This window comes from Nematolebias whitei, chromosome 17 (assembly GCF_014905685.2).
Source record: "Nematolebias whitei isolate Nwh7 chromosome 17, NemWhi1, whole genome shotgun sequence".
Lineage (NCBI taxonomy): Eukaryota > Metazoa > Chordata > Actinopteri > Cyprinodontiformes > Rivulidae > Nematolebias > Nematolebias whitei.
The window spans coordinates 25,893,484-25,911,653 of record NC_056514.1 but is presented as its reverse complement, the minus strand read 5'-3'; the positions used below and the strand labels follow the sequence as shown (position 1 = coordinate 25,911,653).

The window sequence follows — 18,170 nt, the reverse complement described above, 5'->3', positions numbered from 1 at the left end:
TCACTCACTCACTCACTCACTCACTCACTCACTCACTCACTCACTCAAGGCCAGGGGGCCAAATGTGGCCCTCGTTGACGTTTTATCTGGCCCCCAAGATGATCTGTGAAATGTAAAATACTTTTATCTCTTGAATTTTTTCAGTAATCTTTGATTATGATGTCGAAAGCACAACAGAGAACATCAAATGAGACAAACTCTCGTTGAGGAACCTGTGACCAAGAAAAGATGTCGGGTATCTGATTTGAGTTAATGTAGATTCTGAAATTGGCCCTTAGTTTGAAAAAGGTTTTAATTTTGGCCCACTTTTGTAAGTGAGCTTGACACCCTGGTCTAGTTTGACAAACAACAATTTGTCCGTTTTGCTCTGTCCTTGTGTTTGACTGGTTAAGGTCATAATGTACAGCTGGTTTGATTCCAACACCTGTTTGGTGTTGATGCTTGTGTTTTAGAGAGAACTCACATCATCATATAAAATAATGTATCACCCAGACCTAAGTGCTGACTTGTGTGTTTATTATTATACCTATGTTCCATGTGGAGTTAAAACTTCTTGTGATGCTGTTGTGTTGTTCAGATGGGGGCTTACCACACCATTGAGCTTGAGCTCAACAGGAAGTTCACTCTTGCTAAAAAGTGCTGGGACAGCGTTGTGCTGGACAGAATCGGTAAGCAGACGCTTCACTTGAACTCTGACTGCGACCACTTCCACTTGTTGACCTTGTTCTGAGTAATCAAAGCAAATGCACATCATCTGTCCAGTTTTAACCACCGTTACCAGTAAAACTGCTCTGACCTGTCAAAGACTTTAATATTCATTTGAAGGTCTATGGGATCAGGCATCAAGCATTTAAAGCAGAACCAACCAATCATTAATTCAGCTTTTAAACATTTACTTGTATAAAATCCTTTCTGTAAATTAGTCCCATTTTGATAATGTTCATCAACAAGTCACTTCACATGGCAAGTGTGAATGTTAGCGTTCTAAATGAGTTTTGATCTATTTCTTGTCTCGTCATCTACCCTTTAGAGCAGGCCTGTGATCCGGCCCAGAGGGCAGATGTGGCAGCTGTGGTGATGCAGGAAGGTCTGGCCAACCTGGTGCTGGTGACCCCCGCCATGACTCTGCTTCGGGCCAAGGTGGAGGTCACCATTCCTCGTAAGAGAAAAGGAAGCTGCACTCAGCACGAAAAGGTCAGGTGTCTTGTTGTGTCGGTGTGTAAATAAAGCTGCACCTTGAAGAGACGGTTTCTGACATGTGTTCTAGTGACGCAGTTTCAGAAACAGTGCTGTATATCAGAACAAATGCGCTTGTTGGATTTAAGGCAGTTTCTTATGATGGCAATGTATTTATGAACTGGATTTTTGTGTCATCTATCTAAAGAATATGGGGCTGCGCTCCTTGGAGCTGCAACCACTTACACTCTGCCCATCTTTCAGACGACGGCATGGAATATAATCTCGCTGTACTTCGGTGCAATGATAATGAAGCTTATTCTGATTCTGAAAACAAGGGCGTCTGCAAGGGCTGGGCGGTATGGACCAAAATTAATATCTCAATATTTGTAAGATAAATTGCGATATGTAATAACAAAACTATATTTCTGAGTCTAAGCTTTGTCCCAATTGTCACCCAGGTACATTTATTAACTGTGCAAAATAAATGTCTAAAAATAAACGATTTACATATATTTGTTTGTTTTTAGACATTTATTTACATATAATAAATAATGCTCCCCAGCTGCGCCGCCGTCACAACGTTAAGCAGCGTGTGTGAAGCAGCAGTGAGGGGCTGCTTGTATTCAGTGAGGGAGGAGCCGTGTGAAGTTACACACACATGATTTTCAAGTCTTACAGTGAGAGGTGACGCGACATTAATAAAGCAGCAGCTTATCATATCGCTAAAGACACGGTCCTTAGCAGCTAACAAGGTTCATCAGGAAGGTCAAACAATTGTCGACTCTCTCGTGTGAGAGAAGAAGAGCGGCCAAGAAAAAAACCCAAGAAGAAGAAAAAACAACTAGATGCCAGAATATTTCTATATATTTTTTCTCCAAACTAAATTAGTCTTCTAGTTTTGTGTCTCGTTTTACGTTCAGACCTCCGCAGTCTGAACAGGAGACCAAAAAGCATGTAACCAGATTTTATGTATGAATCGATGTCCGCTGTGCTGCACACCACACTGCAGTTATAGTACAAAAAAAAAAGATTTACTAGATCTGTTTTTTAAAAAGAGTGTTGATGTTGGCATTTTTTGTTTGTTTACATTAGAGGCGGCTGTGGCTGAGTGGTTAGAGCAGTCGTCCTCCAATGCAAGAGTTGGGGGTTCGATTCCACCAGCAGTCACATGCCGAAGTGTCTCTGAGCAAGACACTGAACCCCTAATTGCCTCCAATGTGTGTCCCATTGGTGTGTGAATGTGATAAAGCACTGATTATTCTTTGTATAGATCTAGTAGAGTGCTGTATGAATGGGTAAATGAGAGCACAGATTGTAAAGTACTTTGAGTATCTTGATAAGATAGAAAGGTGCTATATAAGTACAGTCCATTTAATATTTTATAGAATAATATGAAGACATTTTTAGTGTAAAAGGATTAGCAATTAGTTTTTTTGTGTCGTAGTTTGATGTCGGATGGTTTGTGTCTGCAGGCGCTGGATCGGTTCTACGAGGCTGTGATGCAGGCGATTCTTCGCCACATTAATTTTGATGGTAGGATTCAGACACAACTACATCTCCACATGTCTCCTCACACAGATTGCTCCTGTTTTTGTCACATGCTTCTTGTTTTTCGTCCATAGCTACTAGAACAGCTCTGCTTTAAGCTTCTGGCAGTTGGTTTTTTATTTTATGGGGCGGAATAATGAAATTGATGGTTTACATTTTGATTTAACTTTCTTTTGATTTCTGTTAGTGGTGAAGTGCATCCTTGTGGCCAGTCCAGGGTTTGTGAAGGACCAGTTTTACACTTACCTCTTTAAAGAGGCGGTGCGGCAGGATAACAAGGTTCTGCTGGAAAATCGGCCCAAGTTCATGCTGGTCCACTCGTCATCGGGTCATAAATACTCACTCAAAGGTACGAGCTGCTCCACGCTTTGAGTAAAACAGTCAAACCGCATCGCAAGCCAGAAACATGAAATACTTGTTTTACAGAAATCCTCTGTGACCCCGCTGTGACGAGCAGGCTTTCTGATACAAAGGTACACAGTTCTTGTTTAACTCATGATCCCAATCAAAGAGCTGAAACTGTCTTAAACCAGGACTGCAGAACCATCAGACTGTTTGTGCTGATATAAATCCCATAAGATTAAACAGTGGGACATGTACATTTAAAAATAATACTAGAGGAATTGTATTTCCTGTGAAAATGCAGTGTGAAAGCTTATTACTGACGAACTTGCTGAAAAACAGCTGAAATTACGGTAGCTAAAAACATGCTTAAATATAGCTAAAATGGAAGAACAATCCTAAATAGCAGAAATAACACATATTTGCTAAATTTGGTTTAAATAAGCAGAAATTAGCACAAAATTAGTTGCTTATATAAAATAGCTGAAATTAGCTAAAAAGTAGCTGAAAAGGCAGAAAGAAGTTTAAATTACCAGGAGTGGATAGAACACATTTTTGCTGAATTAGGCTGAAAGAAGTTGAAATGAGTGCAAAAAATGTGTAATTAGCAGAAAATGCTAAAATTAGCAGAAAACCAGCTAAATATTAGCTGAAATACCTTGAACTAGCATAGGTAAGCTGAAATTAGCATAAAGAAGTTAATTACCGGTAGGCTGGAAGTAGCACAAATTACCACTGAAACTTTACCGGTCATTTATCAGAAAACAGCTGAAATTAGCTAAAAATGCTAAAAAGTTACTGTAGCTGAAAAAGCAGAACAAGCTTAAATTAGCAGAAGAAACCATAAAGAACATGTGTTTGCCCAGTTAGGCTTAAAGAAGCAGAAATGAGCACAAAGAAGTGGAAATTATCTGAACAAAGCTGAAATTAGAAAAAAAAAAAAAAAAGCAGCTTTAAAGTATCTAAAAAGCAGAAAGAAACTTAAATTTAAAAAAGGAAGTGGTGAGAGCACAATTTTTGCTGAATTAGGCTGAAAACATTTAAATGAGTACAAAATGTGGATTTAGCCAAAAAAGCTAAAATTAGCATAAAAATGGCTACATTGTAGCTGAAATCGTAGAAAAAGCTGAAATTTGCATAAATAGATTGAAAGGTGCATAACAAGCTGATATTGGCAGAAAGAAGTTAGAAGCACAAGAATGTTTTACTTAGCAGAAATAATCTGAAAGGAGCACAAAACAGCTGAAAGTAACTGAAAAAAGATTAAAATTGTGCAAGGAAGCTGAAAAAAGCTGAACCAGCACAAAATGTGAAAGGAGCAGTAAAAGGTTGGAACAGATCTAAAGATTTGAAGGATAGAAAATGAGCTCAATTCATTTTCTGTAAGAGAAAAAAATGTTGGGTAAATATTTCAAAAAGCTAAAGCTACACCAACACCAAAAGTCATAGCACCCTTCTGAACGAGCTGAACGTTTTGATATGATTTGTTGAAATAGCACAAAAATTGTGGAACGAGAAAGAAGCCGAAAAACTTAGGGAAGAAAAATGGATCACAACAGTGTGAACGCTTCATAAACAATAATAAATCATAGTGTAGTTGTTGTTTACATTAACTTATTTAAAATCAGCGTGAGTGCAGTTTATAGAGAAAAGCGAATCCATGTGTAACATTTAGGAATCTATTGCTGCAGTTTGAAAATCTGCACAGGCTTTATGAATTTCAGTTTAGATATTACCCTGAAAGTGCATTTTCACATCATTTTGACCCAGCGGGTTCATATTTTATTTTCCAAACTGATGTTTTGGTGCAACTCTCAGGCAGCTGGAGAGGTGAAAGCCCTGGAAGACTTCTACAAGATGCTTCAGCACGAACCCGACAGAGCTTTTTATGGGTGAGACGAGACGGACCAGAACACTCAGCTGAGGTTCACTCGTTCACTGAGAACCAACACTCTTTACCTCTTCTGCACAGAATTGCTCATGTAGAGAAAGCAGCCGATGCCCTCGCCATCGACACCCTGCTGATCAGTGATAAGCTGTTCAGGTATTTTCTGCTGGCTTTAAAATGTACAAACCTACAGGTTTTCATGGTATTTTACTACATATGAAGTTTTTTCCTTGTGTATTCAGACATCAGGATGTCCCCACTAGGAGTCGTTACGTTCGGTTGGTAGACAACGTGAGAGACAACGGTGGAACTGTCAGGTAACTTTTATTTCTTACAACAAACCATACGGCTGTTTAAGTACCCATATTTTCCAGCGTATAAGTCACAGGACTGACATAGCTATACAGAAAACTGACTTATACGCCGGAAAATGCGGTATTTGATAGGCATGCACTGGGCTGTATTATTTTATGAGTTCAAATATTTTACACAAAATGTTTTCTTTGAGTCCTTTTAGAGTTTATTGATCAAATGATTCAGTGTTTCCCAACCGAGCTGAGAAGTTTTCTTTTCTTTCTGCAGAATATTCTCAAGCCTTCATGTGTCCGGTGAACGTAAGTAACTGAACACAGAAATATTTTACATTTTTTTAATTGAATACATTGGATGTAAATATTTCCAAACTGCACAGTACAGCTAATGCAGTTTAATATTTTAAAGTCATCATTTTTGTTTTGACTGATTCACTCCTCCATTAAAACAAATTTTCAGCCCGAGTTTAAAATGAAAACACGAGATTGTTGTGGTCAAATTAAACTTTAACCGTGTTATTTGGCGTTCTGTAGTGAAACCCAAGCAGCCTGCGGTTGTTAATTTTATCCTGAACTGTCTTCAGAGCTGACTCAGCTGAGCGGAGTGGCTGCCGTCCTGCGTTTCCCCATCGCTGACCTATCAGAGCCGGAGGACGACAGCAGCTCAGCTGAAGACTGATCCAGCACACCAGAGTTTTATTGAGAACGAGACGACTCGTGGTTACACGTCGCAGTGAATCTGTTGGAGGACACCACAGCAGTCTCATGTTCAACCATCTCCAACATCAGCACCTTTGCCTTCCTGAAGTGGCCATACTTTCACATGACTGGATGCGTCTGAATGTTTGATGCTTTTAGTTTGAAGGTGCCTTCACAAAAGAGCCGAGGCTGAGAAGTTGCCATATTCAAAAGAAAACAAATCACCTTTGTAGCAGCAGAGCTAACCCTCCTTCATCCAGTTGTATATACAACTTACTCTTCTTGCAAATAAACAGCAGAAGCATGAGATTAATACCCGTCATTCCACTTTGTCATATTTCTAATCGTGCATGGATTGGACACAAGTTGGACAAAGATGTAAAAATATACTTTTTATTAGACCCAGTTCTTTCATTTTTAGTTTGAAGACTGTGTAGTTACGGGTCAACGCCCCCAAAACTACTGCATATCAACAAACTCTAAATCAAGTATGCTCAGGATTTTTAATTTAATAAAGCAGCCTGGTGCTTCCTCTTGTTCTCCTCTGGCAAAATGTGGAAAACTTCTAATCAACTAAAACTAAAGTGCATTTTTAAAGACGCCAGTGTTGCTTTGCATGTGAACTGGCTGCAGTTGGCATCACTCCGGACACTGGAAGCTCTTAATCCAAGCTAAATCCTCCATCGTGCCCCAGTGCAGGTAGATGATTGAGCAGATGACCATGACGTGCATTATCTGGTGGCTGTTGCCCCAGTTATCAAACAGGCCCGGGCTGAAGCGCTCGGGGATCTGGATGATGTTCACCAGTCCTCCCAGTACAGCTAGAGCGTCCATGATGACGAAGAGGCGCATGGAGTTGGGACTGCCCACCCCGTTCCCGTACACCCGGAACAGGAAGAGGACGAAGCGGAACAACGCCTGCCAAACGAAAGATCTCAGTCGCAGGACGTTGGTGTGGGCTGTGGTGGCGCAGTAGATCCCATACGCTGAGAGGACGATGTAGACCAGCAGGGCGGTCCGCTGCAGGGTGGGGTAGCAGAGGAGGGTGACGTATATGATGGGAAGAGCCCCTGAAGAGAAGGAGAGGTTTTAGAACAGTTTGAGATTTCAAACTTGATGTGAAGCAGCTGAAGATTATTCAGCTCGGACTGTTTTTATCCTTGAACTTAGTTTGTTCAGGAGTCTGACTTAAATATTTAAAATTCTTTTACATTTAGTTCAAACGTGCTTTCTGATTGGCCAGTTATCAGGAAGATGACCACTTTATTATTTTCCTTTTATAAACGATAAAAAAAAATATGAGTACTGTATTTTCTGGTGTATCAGTCGCATCAGCCAAAAAAAGCATCAAGAAGATGAAAAAAAAACCAGAAGTCGCTTTGGCGTATAAGTGGCGTTTACTATTAGTCACCGCTGACCCCCGGGAAACGTGGGACGACTTTTGGCACGACACGGGCATGGGCGGCGGAGGAACTCTGGAGCTGCGAGCTCTCCAGCGTTCCTCCGCCTGCACCAGCTGAGTGAAGCGAGCGTGCATGCGAGGCCTAGCTGTTGCAGTGCTTCAAAATTTAACAAGATTAACACTTAAAAACAATTATTTGTTTGCTCAACATATAACAAAGGTGTCTCAGTTTAACTTAAATAAATGCACTTTAGGACAGTGAGGGCAGCGGTACAGGAACAACATATACGCCTACTGGTAGTTGTCAAAAGCCTAGAGGGCCCTCTAGTGGCTGAAAATGGTAATGTTTACTCTGGTTCATGTCATTGTGAATGAACATTTAAAGCGTCAGTCAAAAATTGCGTCATGAATATGGGGAAGAAAACGTGTATAAGCCGCAGGACTGACAAATCTATGCAAAAAAACGGATTTATATGCCAGAAAATATTGTAGTTTAAAATTAGCATCTTTTCATATATTAAGAGGATGATCAACAGACTGCCCATTCAGTCAGAAATTATATTTTCATGTTTGCTGAACCATTTGGACAATAATGAGTTTATGTTCAACATTTCGTAAACTCGAGTGGAAAATTCAGTTAAAACATCAGAAGTTGTACTAACGTCTTTTTTAGCAACATTACCCAGTGTGTTAACTAGGCAGACCCCGAACATGTCGAGGGAGAGCAGCGTGTCGTACACGTGCCGCCCCCCTCGGTGGTTCATGAACAGGTGGTAGAGGACTGAGCCGACGGTGGGGCAGAGGCAGGCCAGGTAGTGGACCACACAGATCCACGTGCTGTCCACCTCCATCCAGGGGATACTGTAAGGCAGCAGCACCAAGAACAGCAGGAATGGGATGCCTGCGGTGATGGGAGAAGAGGAAATAAAATCAGATTTAAGTGAAGTTAGTCTTCGACGATGCAGTCATTTTACAGGTTTGCAACTTCTACGATTAAAAGATCAATTCTACTTGTTCGCTTACCAAATAAACTTTGTTCAGAGATGCAAAGCACGCTTGAAGTTTAAAATAAAACTACTGTTATATAAATACATAAATAATTGGAGACCTTATGAGTAGTGGTGTCTCGATACTGGTGATATTGGACCAGCTTCAAGTACTCGTTCTTGTATTCATAAAAACACCTGATACTTTGGATTGATGCCACTTTAATAAGTCCATACCGGTAGTTTAGATATTTTGATTAAAAATGTGATGTTAAGACAGCGACTGTTTCTGGTGTTCTTCATAAATTCCCTGAATGAATCTTCCCAAGGGATCAATAAAGTTATATTTAATTTAAAATAAATATTTATAAAGTTTTTGTGTAATGTTTAAGTATTAATTCATAACCACCTTGGTATCGGTACTCTGTATCAGTAAGTACCTTAATAAAAGTACTTATAGTCTGAAAAAACTAGCATTTAGGCGCCACTACTTATGAGTATTAATCGTTAAAATGTATTTTGTTTTTACGTTAGGACCAAGGTGTCTGCCACTTTTGATCAAATTTAATCCCTAAACTTTTGCGCACCTATGCAAGTTCTTTACATTCAGAAAACTCTTATCTATCGTCACAAATACAAATGTTAATTTCCATATTTGTTTTGATCAAAGCTACAAAGAGCCACACGTGGCTCTAGAGCTGCAGATGACGTGACTAAATTTGTAGATCAGAGGTCAAATGAAAATACTTAAAACAAACAAAAGCTAACCGTTCAAAACGAAACAAACCTGTTAAGATATACACATGTACATTATAAAGTTGGCATAAAAAAGAATGCATGAGGAGAAATATTAGAGCTGTATAAAACTTAATATTCACAAGCTGATCTTTAAGCCATTAATTTACCCGACGATTAAAATATTACATCAGTAAATTTTTGTAGTGCTGCTGGCAAACTCGTCCCAATCGACGGACCTTTAAACAAAAAATATTCTTCAATGTTTTTTGTGTTGTTGGTTCAATTTTTAGCCTAAAGTGACTTAAAGATTTTATATTTTCTCACAGTAACACTTTACTATAAGGTACACACAATGTGATTAACTACTAGGGAACACCTCAGGAATCAATCAGGAGCTAATGGGTAGTTAACCAGTACTTACTGGGGAACACACAGCCAAGTTTTATTAGGGGACTACTGGTTTGTTACCACAGAAACGGGAGAAATTTTCCATGTGGTTTCTGAATAAACTGCACCAGTGAGGTCACAGCTCGTAATGGTCAAAAACCTGTTTCCAAGTGATTTTATTGGATTTTCTCTTTTGTAAACCTAATCAATGGTAATAATCCAGTACAACCAGTAATCACTAGGAAACCGGTTTTTGGCAATTATGAGTTGTGACCTCACTGGTGCAGTTTATTCAGAACCCACATGGAGAATTTCTCCTCTGTTTCTGTGGTAACAAACCAGTAGTCCCCTAATAAGGCTTGGCTGTGTGTTCCCTAGTAAGTACTGGTTAACTACCCATTAGCTCCTGATTAGTTTCTTTGGCTTCCATGGTAACTACCCATTAGTTCAAGGCGTTCCCCAGAACTTAATCAAATTTTGTGTACCTTTATTGTAAAATTGTTACCAGAACAGCTGCATTAAAATGTTTCGACTTGAACAGTCGTTTGTGTTCTGAACCAGGAACAATGTGTTCTGTAGTGTGAAGCAGAGGAACCTGAGCAGTACTGGATTACTAATATCCTTCCCTTCCCCTCAGTAAGAGTGTTACTCTTAATGAACTTATCCGTTGACCGAGGACAGAACGGCACAAAAAGAACATACCTTTAGATGTTTTAGACTTTACAACTTTTAAATCACGTTTTTTTATATTTCATCTTTTATTGGTTTTGCACAACAGACTACATCTTCAAGTCCTGCATCATTGACCATTTAAAAAAAACTTTATTTTTATTGTTCTGCTCAAGTCTCTCTAGGAATTTGAACTCAGCCGTATCCGTCACCTTTAAAGTCCTAGTTAAGTGTTGGATATTTCAAATTGGGATTTTCAGAGCAGTTTACATTAATACCCTGTATCCTCATTACACTCCTCGTCAAGGATACTTGTACATGGTCAGAAGTGAAAGTAGTGGACACACGGTGACCGGCTTCCTCAGCTTTAAAGAGAAAACCAGCTTGTTATTCTTAAAGGTAGATATTAGTTGCATTTTGAAATAGTTTGTAGTCTTAATTTTAATGTTAGTTTTTTTAATAGTTTTTAATTAAATTGATCTAAAGAAAGAATAGGGCTACATCCAAAACTAATTATAATACATGCATTGACAAAAAAAAAAAGTTTTTTCCACAAGTATCTCAGAGAGTGAAATATGTCAAGCCTTTATTTCTTGTAATTTTGATGATTATAGTTTACAAATAAAAAAACAAAATTCAGTGTCTCAGAAAATTAGAACATTGTGAAGAGGTTCAATATTGTAAACTTGTGATGTCATCTTAATCAACTGATTAACTCCTAGACATGAGCCAAATGTCTCATTCCTCAAGTTCATCCACTCCTGAACCAGAGACATCAGAAGTGTCTTACCTGCTGAGGACAAAAAGAACTGGACTGTTCTAAGTGGTCCAATGTCTTCTTCAGATTAAAGTACATCATGTCATTTGGGCATCAAGGTCTTGAGTCTGGAGGAAGAGTGGAGGTCCAGAATCCACGTTGCTTCAAGTTCAGAATGAAGTTTCCACAGTCAGTGATGGTTTGGGTCCATGTCCTCTGCTGGTTCTGGTCCACTGTGTTTTCTGAAGTCCTCAGTCTAAGCAACATCTACCAGGACATTTTAGAGACTTCAGCATCTCCATAAAACTCATCGGCAGACCAAGCATGGTTTTATTTTCCAGCGGGACTTGGCTGCCCACACTGACAAAGGTACAAAAAGCTGTCTATATACATTTTTTTGTGACAGTTAAATTTTCTTTATTCATTATTTGTAAGACATAATTCTCAAAATTACAAGAAATAAAGGCTTGAAATATTTCACTGATGAATCTAAATGAGTTACACGTTCTGAAGTGACTTGACAAAACTGAACCTTTTCACGATGTTCACATTTCTTTAGATGCACCTGTAAATTGATTCAACCTTTATTTACACAGGTGAATCCCACTGAGCCTCGGGGACTCGTTTACAAGAGAGACCTGTAAATGTGAAAGGCAGAGTTGAAATCTGGACTCACCGTGCGTGTAAATGTTCCCCAGCTCATTGTGCACGTAGAACAGGCTCCCGAGGCACTCCTGTGCTGTGGACACGGGCCGGTAACCTGTCAGGACGTACTTGTTGAACTGCAGGTGATGAGGGGTCCTTGCAAAGTCTAAGAGCCGCGGTCCTTGGTAGAGCACCGTCATGGCTTCGTGCACCCAGCGCCCTGCTCTACAAGTTCCTCTACATTTACATCCTAACGAAGGCTCCGCTCTCAGCTGCAGCTGACACCACCGGCCGGGAAATCTCGTTCCTGAAATCCATCTTCGGACAGGTATAAGTCCGAGCACGCAAACTGTTGAGCTGTCCAAGTGGCTCGGTTTGAGAAGGGCCAATCAGCAAACGGCTTGCATTCCTAATCTGGGGTAATCCTTGCAAACGTCCATGTGCACTGCTGCAGATTCTCCTCGTCACTGTTAATGGCCAACTCACACGTCAACCTCACAGTGCAGATTAAAAAACAGAAGTGTTGCTCTTCATGCAAACTGGAAACAGTTTCAACACTCAGGTCAGTCTAAAGTGATGCAGTCAGGATGATTTAGGGATTAGGGGCCGTCTTCATGCTCACTTCAGTGGCTTAAGAATACTTAAACATATTTTCTGTGTAAAGTAAACAAGTGACATTTATCAGGATTTGATAGTTTTAATCAAATACTGTACAACAAACAGATTCTTGCATGAAGCTGAACAAAAATCTAGTTTTCATTAACAACCGAGTTATTACAGTAATGTGAAGACAGGTTTAGCCTTTTTCATAAAAAAAAACAGCTTCAGTAAAAATAATTAACATTTGCAGCAGACAAACATTTCTCAAAAATACCGTTTTGCATACAATGAACAGGTGAAAAGAGGATGCACGAACATTCAAAGAAAAATAAAGAGGTACCTAAAATATTGAACGGCTTCATGTACATACTTACAAACAAATCTAGCAAAATCAGTAAACGGAGAAAACTAAATTGAATGTGCAACTAGGAAACAAAACATCAAGAAGGTGTAAAATGAACTGATCAAATTGGTTCAATCAACAGTGTCAACCTACGAGGAAAGATAAAGATGAGAACAGTCAGAGCAGCTGATGGAAGTATAACTTTACATTCTGAAGGTCATTTCTTCTTACCTTGATGCTCACCGTTCCCAAAGAAGCCATTCAAGTCGTATTTCTTTCCTGAACACAGAAACATGGTGACCGTCTTTAAACGATTTAATATTTCCTGTGTGCACCTGTTTACAATTTTAAAAGTGCTACACAAAGTACTGTTGCTCAAGCGTTAAATATTTAAACTTAAAGACATACAGTTGTAATAGTGTGAAGGCTTATAAAGCCTTCACACTATTGTGATCCTGTTTATATTTATTATTCTGGGTTCTTTACTTCTTTCATTTGTTTTTTTTGGGGTTTTTTTCAGCATCTTTCTTGTTCCACAGTTTTTGTGTCTTTTCAACAAATCTTATATCAAAGCATTCGGCTCATTCAGGACAAGCCTGCTATGACTTTTGGTATTGGTGCAACTTTAGCTTTTTGGATTATTTGGCTTTTTCTGCCATATTTTTCCCCCTCACAGAAAATGAATTGAGCTCATTTCACAATTACTTCTTTCATATATTTAGATCTGTTTCCAACCTTTTACTGCTCCTTTCACATTTTGTTCCAGTTCAGCTTCTTTCAGCTTCCTTGAACAAATTTAAACATTTTTCAGCTACTTTCAGCTGTTTTGTGCTCATTTCTGCTAACTACATCATTTTTGTGCTTCTTCTAACTTTTTCTGCTAATTTCAGCTTATGTTTCTTTCCGCTTATTTCTGCAAGTTTCAGCTTTTTCTCCTATTTCAGATACCATTTAGCTGTTTTTATGTTAATTTAAGCATGATCAGCTGATTCCACTTTTTTTGCACTCAATTTAACTTTTTTCAGCCTATTTCAACAAAAATATGTTCCACTTCCTTCTGCTCATTTAAGCTTCTTTCTGCTATTTAGCTACTCTTCAGCTGTATTTTGCTAACTTCAGCTTTTCTTAAGATAATTTCCACTATTTTGTGCTCATTTCTTTTTCTTTCAGCCTAATTGGGCACAGTTGTGCTCTTTCTGCTTCCTTCTGCTAATTTAAGCTTCTTCCTGCAGTTATTTCAGCTACTATTTAGCTGTTTTTAAAAGGACAGCTATTATCCACAAGCTGTCATATTACTAAACTCTTGATAAATAACACTGAACAACTGGCAATAACATTGTACCAAGCCACATCTGTGGCAATTAATATGACTAATATTAGCTTGTGACAGCTAATATGCTTATTGTTTATTGCTGCTGCATCCTGCTTGCACCGTTATATCCATGTTGTTGTTTACCATCTCTCTTTAGGACGTTGTAAATATTATAATAACTTTTCACTTTTTGGTACTTTATATTTGTACCCTTATTGCATGATTTAGTATTTAGTGTTTGCTTGTTTCTTTGATTTTTTTTAGCAAGTCAGATCGGTTCTTCTCATCTTGAACATTTCATTGTACTGTTAACCTTGTGTTAACCTTGCATATGACAAATAAACACAACTTGAACTTGAACTTTTGAATGCTAATTTTAGCTTTTTCTGCTAATTCCACATTTTTTGCACTCATTACTTTTTCCTTCCTAATTGAGTAAAAATGTGTTCTCTGTACTTCCTTCTTGTAATTTTGGCTTCTTTCTGATTTTTTAGCTGCTTTTCAGCTGATTTTTGCTGTTGTTGTTGCTAATTTCAGCTTTTTTCTTTGTTGTGCTCATTTAGTCTTCTTTCAGCCCAATTAAAAATTTCTGCTATTTTCAATTTGTAGTGCTCCTTTCAGCTTTTTCTCCTACTTCAGCTACTTTTTAGCTGTTTTGTGCCAAATTTAGCTTCATCCATCCATCCATTATCTTTACCCGCTTATTCCATTTTGGGTCACGGGGGTCGCTGGTGCCCATGTCCAGCAATCACTGTGCGAGGGGCGGGGTACACCCTGGACAGGTCGCAAGTCCATCACAGGGACACATAGAGACAAACGAGACAAACAACCATTCACTCTCTCACTCACACCTAGGGACAATTTAGAGTTACCAATCAGCCTAACATGCATGTTTTTGGTCTGTGGGAGGAAACCGGAGCACCCGGAGAAAACCCACGCATGCACGGAGAGAACATGCAAACTCCACCCAGAAAGGCCCCTGGACCGGGGTTTGAACCAAGGACCTGCTCACTGAGAGGCAGCAGCTCTACCAGTTGCGCCACCGTGCTGCCGCCAAATTTAGCTTTTTCAGCTAATTCCACATTTTTAGGTCATTTCAGCTCCTTCCACTTTCTTCTGATAATTTAAGCTTCTTTCTGCATTTTAAGCTACTTTTCAGGTGTATTTTTTTTTTTGCTAATTTCAGCCTTTTTAGCTAATTTAAACCTAATTCGGCAAATGTGTGTTCTTTCTAATTTCTTCTGCCAAGTTAGGTTCTTCCATTTTAGCTACATTTCAGTATGTTTTTAGCTATTTTCAGGAAGCTCTTCAGCAATAAGCATTCACACTTCATTTTCACAGGAAATGCAATTTCTCTAGTATTTTTTGTTCTTAATCACTGTGGGACTTCAAAGGAGACTTCTCTAAAAACTCAAGTGAAGTAAAAAGGTACAAAATTTGTAAATATAAATTCTTTCTATTTGGTGCTATGTGACGCACGCTCCATCAAGGGAGCTCTGCTGAACTTACCTTGTGGATGAAAATGCAGTTTGAGGTGCTGCTGGATGTGAATCTGGCGTGGCAGCTCTAAATCTTCAGGATTGTCGGAGACGTGAACCTCGCCCTGCCTCTCTGTAGCAGCGGCAGAGTCCAGAAGGCCGCCTGCTGCTTCTGGATCAGTCAAGTCCTGCATGTTTTCCTGAGACACGTCGTCAGGCGTGAAGGAGACTGCCCGGGCAGGCGAGTAGGCCATGGTGGGGCTGGGGGTCGGAGCTGCAAGAAAACCAACTGGGAAGAACCGGTAAACATGTGAGAGCTTACATGCATGAAAACTTAAATTTAGTTAGTTCTTTACGCCTTTACGGTCCTTTCTTGATTACCGTTGGGCCGCACTTGTCCATGTATGTATCCCACGTTTGCTGAAAAGACAAATTTCTATAAAAACTGAAGTGAAACAGCAAAAAGTCAGCAAATGTGCACAGTATACTTACCATATCTATTAAGAGACATTCTCTCAGCTTCGCCTGCGAGCGCTGCTGTCGGCACCTCTCCCTTCACTAAAGGACCAGAAGAAAAAGAACAAATTAAAACACACACGTTAAAACTGAATGTACGAGGCGGAGGAGAGAAAGTGACAAACCGTAGGACTTTCCAGCTGAATCAGGCTCAAGAGGCCGAGGCTCATAATTTAAACCTGTTAAATACAAAATAATATGGTTTGCGTGTTCTCCTCTTTTCTTACTAAATACATTATTTTTCATCTTTTCTACCTTCAACTGCAGATCCAATGTTCTGCGTCTGGAATGCTCCTTGTTTCTCTGTAGAACGATTTGTCAGAATATAAATTAGCCCCTTTGTTAAATGATAAATAGGATCATAGAGCAGACAAAATACTCAAATTATCTTCTGTACCGTATTTCTCTGATTTTGCTTCTCCAAAACCCTGAGCCTGTGTCCCGTAAGGAACCTGTGCACCATCTTAAACAGGCAAAACATAAAGCGAGCAGGGTTAATAACACAACGTTAGAAACATGATGTTTTCATTAGCCTCACCATATTTTCCTGCTAATTTCCCAATATGTTGAAGACCAGCAGGTTCAGGCTGATATGGAGATCCAGTCAGACCTGAATAATGTGTAATATATAAATATTAGTTCATACAAGGCTTTATACACTTTTAAATAACTTAATAATTTAAATCATTACTATATTGGCCTGCAGATGTGGCCTCAGGAGTCAGTCCAGCTTGGTGAACGCCATAAGGATAGCCTCCATAACCTGCAAAGAAAGAAAATGAGCAGCTCCGTGAGATCCGGCACCACGACGGAGACTTCAGGTGAACTAAAACCCAAACGCTTCACTCACCATATTTCTGCAGCTTGTTTCTATCACTGCCAAGGCTGAGAAGTTGCCCACCGTTGGGGAAGCCTTCATATCCTGAGCTCAGACGGAGAATATATATAATCAAGACCTTCCATAATTTCAAGTGTTTCCAATTTACTTTCAACACTTTTGCCCTTAAAAGACAAAACTCAGTGAAAACTACTCATTTTTAGGGCTTCACACTGACCATGTTTCCCAGCTGCAGGATCCCCTCTCACACCAGTACCAAGTCCACCTGCAATAGTATGAAAACACTTTTTACAACAAATGTTTGATTTCTGTAGATGATGCTGCATGATGGTTCATGTTCTGGCAGCTCAGTAATGCGCTCCAGCTGGATGTTCTGGAGGGTTTACCTTCCCCTGCAGGCCCATACGGGTTCACTCCATAACCTGGAGAAACGAGGTCAACCGTTCAGATGTTAAAATCAGATCGCATCGATGCTGTGCACAGTTAGCATAACAACAAACGTACCATACTTTCCTGCACCGTTAACAGCTGGCTGTTCACCGAACTGCAGCCCACCGACGCCTGAAGCAGCGTAAAGTTGGGATTGAACAAACGAGAGATTAGTTTAAATCTGTTTCAACATGCATTGGTGTGAACGTTGATTCAACACTTCTTATATTTCTTCTGTACATTTTTTCAACTATCGTTTTTAAACCATTCATATCAAAAGGATGGGCTCAGTCAAGAACATGAAAGTGTTTCTTTTCTAACGTTTATACTTTGAATTATTTAACTATTTGCACAAATTTTCACTATCGAAATACATCGAGATTCCTTCACTTACTGGAAAAACATTCTTGAAATTTACTTTATACTTTATTTTTGTCTTGTGCAAATTTTAGCTTTTCCCTGCGATCTTGCTAATTGGAGCTTTTAGCTACAATTGTGTTTGAGCTTTTAATCGATTTTAGCTTTTTGCTAGTTTTGCTAGCTTTTGCTTCATGCTACATTTTTTAAGATACAATTTTGTTACTTTAAGCTTTTAGCTACAGTTTTGATCATTTTAGATTTTAGCTACTGTTTTGCTGATGTTAGCATTCGTTCGGCTCGTTTTAATGCTCACCATCCTTCAGAAAGTCTCAGCTGCATTTTTACAGAATCTTGTGTTTCTTCCCACTGAAACTCACCGTATTTTGTGTTTAATTTCTCTGCGCTCATTCCGAGCGTTTGGCCTCCAAAAGGTGGACCTTGCATTCCTGTAACATTAAAAGTAATTTTATTGCGTTTTATTTTCAGCACGTTCTTTAAATCACTGAACGGTGAAATGGTTCAAGCAAACACAAACCAACAGCCTGGTTTACCATTTGGATGAAGACCAGCAGTTTTCTCAAACTGACTCATTCCTACATTTGTACAAAGAAATTCATGTCATTTCTGTCCACTTCTGTACATTTTCATACTGTACTAAGGTATAAGACGATCATCTGTGTTACCATCAATTCCAGCTGAGGCTGCGTTGAATGGAAGCTGTTTGGTGCCACCTGTAGAGTCAC

The 18,170-nt window shown here is 39.3% G+C and overlaps 2 protein-coding genes and 1 long non-coding RNA gene across 4 annotated transcripts in view; 1 reads left to right on the top strand and 2 right to left on the bottom strand.

Moving 5' to 3' along the window:
* pelo (pelota mRNA surveillance and ribosome rescue factor) overlaps positions 1–6,267 on the top strand; it is a 15,873-nt gene extending 9,606 nt beyond the window's left edge. For both annotated transcript variants that reach the window (XM_037691427.1, XM_037691426.1), the window contains exons 4-13: positions 578–668; positions 1,031–1,194; positions 2,652–2,712; positions 2,915–3,076; positions 3,154–3,200; positions 4,888–4,961; positions 5,042–5,113; positions 5,200–5,274; positions 5,540–5,571; positions 5,853–6,267. In XM_037691427.1, coding sequence (XP_037547355.1) covers positions 578–668; positions 1,031–1,194; positions 2,652–2,712; positions 2,915–3,076; positions 3,154–3,200; positions 4,888–4,961; positions 5,042–5,113; positions 5,200–5,274; positions 5,540–5,571; positions 5,853–5,947 — 873 coding nt within the window. In that variant the 3' untranslated portion in view covers positions 5,948–6,267. The remainder of the gene's footprint in view (positions 1–577; positions 669–1,030; positions 1,195–2,651; positions 2,713–2,914; positions 3,077–3,153; positions 3,201–4,887; positions 4,962–5,041; positions 5,114–5,199; positions 5,275–5,539; positions 5,572–5,852) is intronic.
* Positions 6,268–6,517: 250 nt separating this feature from the next.
* Positions 6,518–11,751, bottom strand: LOC119423617 (progestin and adipoQ receptor family member 4-like). The gene is made up of 3 exons (XM_037691019.1): positions 11,583–11,751; positions 8,052–8,270; positions 6,518–7,037 (listed from the first exon to the last, which is right to left on the bottom strand). Exons 1-3 carry the CDS (start codon positions 11,749–11,751, stop codon positions 6,607–6,609), a joined length of 819 nt encoding a protein of 272 aa, XP_037546947.1. The 3' UTR covers positions 6,518–6,606.
* Positions 11,752–17,028: 5,277 nt separating this feature from the next.
* LOC119423746 lies at positions 17,029–17,839 on the bottom strand. Its single transcript, XR_005187474.1, has 3 exons — positions 17,805–17,839; positions 17,143–17,199; positions 17,029–17,060 (listed from the first exon to the last, which is right to left on the bottom strand). It is a non-coding gene; the product is annotated as an uncharacterized LOC119423746 (long non-coding RNA).
* Positions 17,840–18,170: the final 331 nt, after the last annotated feature.

Bases quoted from the DNA above. Each gene is read 5' to 3' on its own strand.
- LOC119423617 (XM_037691019.1), bottom strand. From the start codon at position 11,751: ATGACGGTGCTCTACCAAGGACCGCGGCTCTTAGACTTTGCAAGGACC. The intron at 8,271-11,582 runs GTGAGTCCAGAT...CCATCACCGCAG, and splicing joins GGGGAACATTTACACGCACG to GCATCCCATTCCTGCTGTTC. The intron at 7,038-8,051 runs GTAATGTTGCTA...CCTTCTCTTCAG, and splicing joins CTGCCTAGTTAACACACTGG to GGGCTCTTCCCATCATATAC.